This window comes from Fragaria vesca, unplaced genomic scaffold (assembly GCF_000184155.1).
Source record: "Fragaria vesca subsp. vesca unplaced genomic scaffold, FraVesHawaii_1.0 scf0510153, whole genome shotgun sequence".
Lineage (NCBI taxonomy): Eukaryota > Viridiplantae > Streptophyta > Magnoliopsida > Rosales > Rosaceae > Fragaria > Fragaria vesca.
The window spans coordinates 1-4,224 of NW_004440628.1; the positions used below are offsets into that span (position 1 = coordinate 1).

A 4,224-nucleotide genomic window follows, 5' to 3' on the forward strand; every position below is an offset into this window, starting at 1 on the left:
CATGACAACCCTATTAGCTAGCATTCCATTCATTGCCATCATGATGAGGCAAGCTATCATTGCCTTCATTGACAGGAGGCAAACTACTGTTATCAACCCATATTCCTTCATCACCATCTCGCATATGTCCACTAGGGTTATTCTCAGCTACATCATCAAAGGTGTCAACTGATGGCATTGTTGGAATAAACGGTTGTTCCTCCTCTAAGTCATCATCCTCATCGTCATCGTCAATCCCACGGTAGTCTTTATTCGGGCACCTCACTACAACTGACCATTCAGCGTCTAGGGGGTCTTCAATGTAAAATATTTGTTTCACATGTGTAGCTAACACAAAAGGGTCATTCAAATGCCCTAACCTATTCAGTTTCACCAACGTAAACCCAAGTTCGTCTACTTTGACGCCCCTAGTACTCTCTACCCAATCACAATAGAACACTGGAACCCTAAACTTATAGTAGTCAACCTCCCATATACTTTTAATAACTCCATAAAAGTCCATAACACCGTCAGATGGATTTTGATCCCTCGCACTTGCAACTTGCATAGCATTGGCAAGTAATGTAACACCACTATTCTGAAATGAATGGACGTTGTCTCTCTCTTTGGTGTTGAAGTCAACTCCATTGACATGGTAAGCAGAATAAGTTGGCACTACATTTTTTTGGGCCGGCAGCTAACCACCTTACTGTTTGTGAAACATTATTCGGTTTTAACCTCAATTGATTTACAACCTGCCAAAAAAAATAAGCTACATTAAAATAGGAGGAAGCCTAACAATAGTATTTCGTCTTTTTAATCTAAAACAAACATTTGTACCATTAAAGAGTATTGGAATGCACATACCATTTCCATTAACCAGTCTGGAAATGTTTCATTCTCCTTTTCCCTCATCCACTTCTTGTTCTTCACGTGATTTAGGTAAATTAACTTCAAGTATTCCTTGTGCTCCCTAGGAACCAATCACAATAAAACATGGTTATTAGTTCAGTGATAAATGATAAGGTTAAAGAGCATTAAAAAAGATAGAAAATCAGTAATGTGAAGATGTATATATATACACTTACTTAAAGTATGGCTGGACATCTTGAGTATTTTGTAACACACAAAGGTGGGCAAGGTGCATCTGCTTTCCATAAACAGATACCATGGTTGGCCGTGACAAGGGTCTGCTCTATTTGTAGTGTCCAGCTATGCTTGTAAATGGAATTCCCACAGTGGTACCACTTTGAGAAAGGACACGGTCTTCCAAAAACTCAATAGCTTCTTCGACAATGTACTTCTCAGCTATGCACCCCTCAAGAAAATGTCGATTTTTCACATACCCTTTGAACACTTTCATGTACCTCTCAAATGGGTACATCCATCGGAAAAACACTGGACCACACCATTCAACTTCTCTAACAAGATGGAGTGTTAGATGAATCATTACATCGAAAAATGAAGGTGGGAAGAACTTTTCCAGTAAACAAACCGTATCAACCAGATCTACTTGCATTTGCTTAAGTCTAGAAACATCTATGACTTTGCTACAAATTGCCTTAAAGAAAAGGCAAAACCGAATAATGGCATACCTAACAGGCTTCTCTAAAACTGATCTCAATGCAACCGGGAGAAAGTACTGCATCACTGTGTGGCAGTCATGTGACTTAAGACCAGCCAATTTTAAATATGCCATCGAGACTAGGTTCCTAATATTAGAGGAAAAGCCTGTAGGAACTGACATGCCAAAAAAGGACCCGCACACTATTTTCTTCTCCTTATGCAGCAAGTTCCAACTACCCAAAGGCAATTTGGTCTTTTTCTCACCAGCTACCACTTTTACATCAGTTTTGATGCCCATATCGACCATGTCCAAACGGGTATTCACTCCATCCTTGGTCTTCCCAGGAATATTCAAGAGGGTACCAATTATGGCATCGCAACAATTCTTCTCAATGTGCATGACATCAAGAATATGGCGTACTGGAATATATTTCCAATAATCAAGTTCAAAGAAGACACTCTTTTTTCCAGCAAGGTCTTGGTTGGTCAGGTGATCGCTTGGCAGGCTTTTTAGCTTTACCAAACTCACGAGGCAAACCTTCAACCCTTGCCAACACCTCTTCTCCAGTTAATGGTTCAGGGGCAACATCCTTCTCAATAGTGTTGTCGAATGCAGCAGCATGCCTTCTGTATGGATGATGTCTTTCTGTCCATCGGCGACTCCTCAAAAACACCATTTTCTTGCTACGTTTCAGCCTGTAGGGTTTGGTTTTATCAACACAAACAGGACAAGCATTATATCCTTTGGTGACACTACCCGAGAGGTTTCCATACGCAGGCAAGTCATTTATGGTCCAAAATAGGACACCCCTCAGTGTAAAATATTCTCCTCTTATAGCATCATACACACCGAAAATACCCAGCTACATTAACTTCAGATCATCTATTAACGGTTGTAGATAGACATTGATATCTTTCCCGGGCTGTTTCGGTCCTGATATTAACAAAGACAGCATCAGGAACTTCCTCTTCATGCATAACCAAGGAGGAAGATTATAAATGACCAGAATAACCGGCCAACAAGAGTATTTGCTGCTTAAAGCAACGTGAGGATTGAATCCATCGGAAGAAAGGGCTAAGCGAAGGTTCCTATTTTTCTTTCCCAAATTCTAGCCACTTTGTGTCGATCAATTTCCAGGTTGGTGAATCAGCTGGATGCCGCATCATGGCATCTTTTTTCCTATCGGCATGCCAAGTCAAGGCCTTCGCTGTCTTTGGTGACTGGAACATCTTTTTGAATCTCGGTATTATAGGGAAGTACCACAAAACCTTTGCAGGAACCCCGTCCCTCACAGCTCCATTCTTTCCAATCTTATACCGTGATGTACTACATTCTGGGCAGATCTCAGCTTCATGGTGGTCCCCTCTATACAAAATACAGTTGTTTGGACATGCATGAATTTTTTCATACCCCATCCCTAATACTGAAAGTGTTTTCTTCGCCTCATTTAAATTGTTAGGTACCACATTCCCATCCGGTAACAAGGACACAAACAACATTAGCCAGTCGGAATAATAACTATAAGTCATTCCATGCTTGGCTTTCAAATTGAACATTTCTACAAGAGCGTTCAATTTTGTTGACTTTGTACACCCCGGATACAAGCTTTATCTCCATCTTCTACGACCCTAAAGAACTCATCTGAGTCACAAGACATCTCCTCACCCTCACTTTCATCACCGTCTTCAACCTCAGGCATATCTACTGATTCAGACTCTTCATCACTATTGCCTTCCCTGGCAGAAGTTTCACCATGAAGTGACCATGTCCTGTAATTGGTCATAATGCCATTGAAATATACATGGCCCTTGATAACACCAATGGTGAATTCATGGTGGTTACAACACTTCAGACAAGGACAACATATACTTGATTTGTCGGCAGCATTTGCTAACGCAAATTGGAGGAAATTTTCAAACCCAGTTTGAAACCTCAAAGATCTCCTATCAGCTAGCATCCAACTCTTATCCATCTAATATAAGCACACAATAACATATAAGCTAGTTAAATTTGAACTCAACTATCATCATACATCAACTCAGTAACAGATACAAGATAAAAAATTAGTAAAAATCAATTGAAGAACAACAATCTTTTAACAAACAGTGGCTCATAAACAAATGAAACTATATGAGATCAAAGTCAGTAATAATCAATCGAAGACAAACAATTATAATAACACGGTAGTATTATTATAAGAGAAATTTTATTCACACATCTCAAAATACTAGATACACATCTTCTATTTAATACACCACCTATTAACCTTTTAATTTTAACATTTTACTAGATACATAATCCTAAACTTCCAAAACTATCCTCATACACAATATACCATACATATTTGCTACATACACATCCTATTATTTGGATACCATTCTAACTTGACAAAAAAGAAACTAAAAAAGAATAAATGGATTATCCGTTTGGAATTTTGGATTTCTTCTACAAAAACTCGAGCAATGTCACTCATTCCCACATGCAACTTTCTAATTGTAATCCATTGGAGGACCACAATATTATCCTAGCTAGATGAAGATTATTACTTGAGGTTACCAATTTCCCAGAAAAAGAAAAAAGATATCATCAATCTCTAAATAAGTCATTCTAGATGTATAAGCCATTTTGTAGTTTCATGATTAAAGGGAAGTCATCAAACAAGTCTGGGACACTGGAAA

General features: G+C 38.8%; 2 protein-coding genes across 2 annotated transcripts; both read right to left on the bottom strand.

The window, feature by feature from the left end:
- Positions 1-1,174: 1,174 nt before the first annotated feature.
- Positions 1,175-2,222, bottom strand: LOC101305231. The gene is made up of 2 exons (XM_004309246.1): positions 2,084-2,222; positions 1,175-1,965 (listed from the first exon to the last, which is right to left on the bottom strand). Exons 1-2 carry the CDS (start codon positions 2,220-2,222, stop codon positions 1,175-1,177), a joined length of 930 nt encoding a protein of 309 aa, XP_004309294.1.
- Positions 2,223-2,634: 412 nt separating this feature from the next.
- On the bottom strand, positions 2,635-3,102 carry LOC101305525. Its single transcript, XM_004309247.1, has one exon. It carries the CDS (start codon positions 3,100-3,102, stop codon positions 2,635-2,637), a length of 468 nt encoding a protein of 155 aa, XP_004309295.1.
- Positions 3,103-4,224: the final 1,122 nt, after the last annotated feature.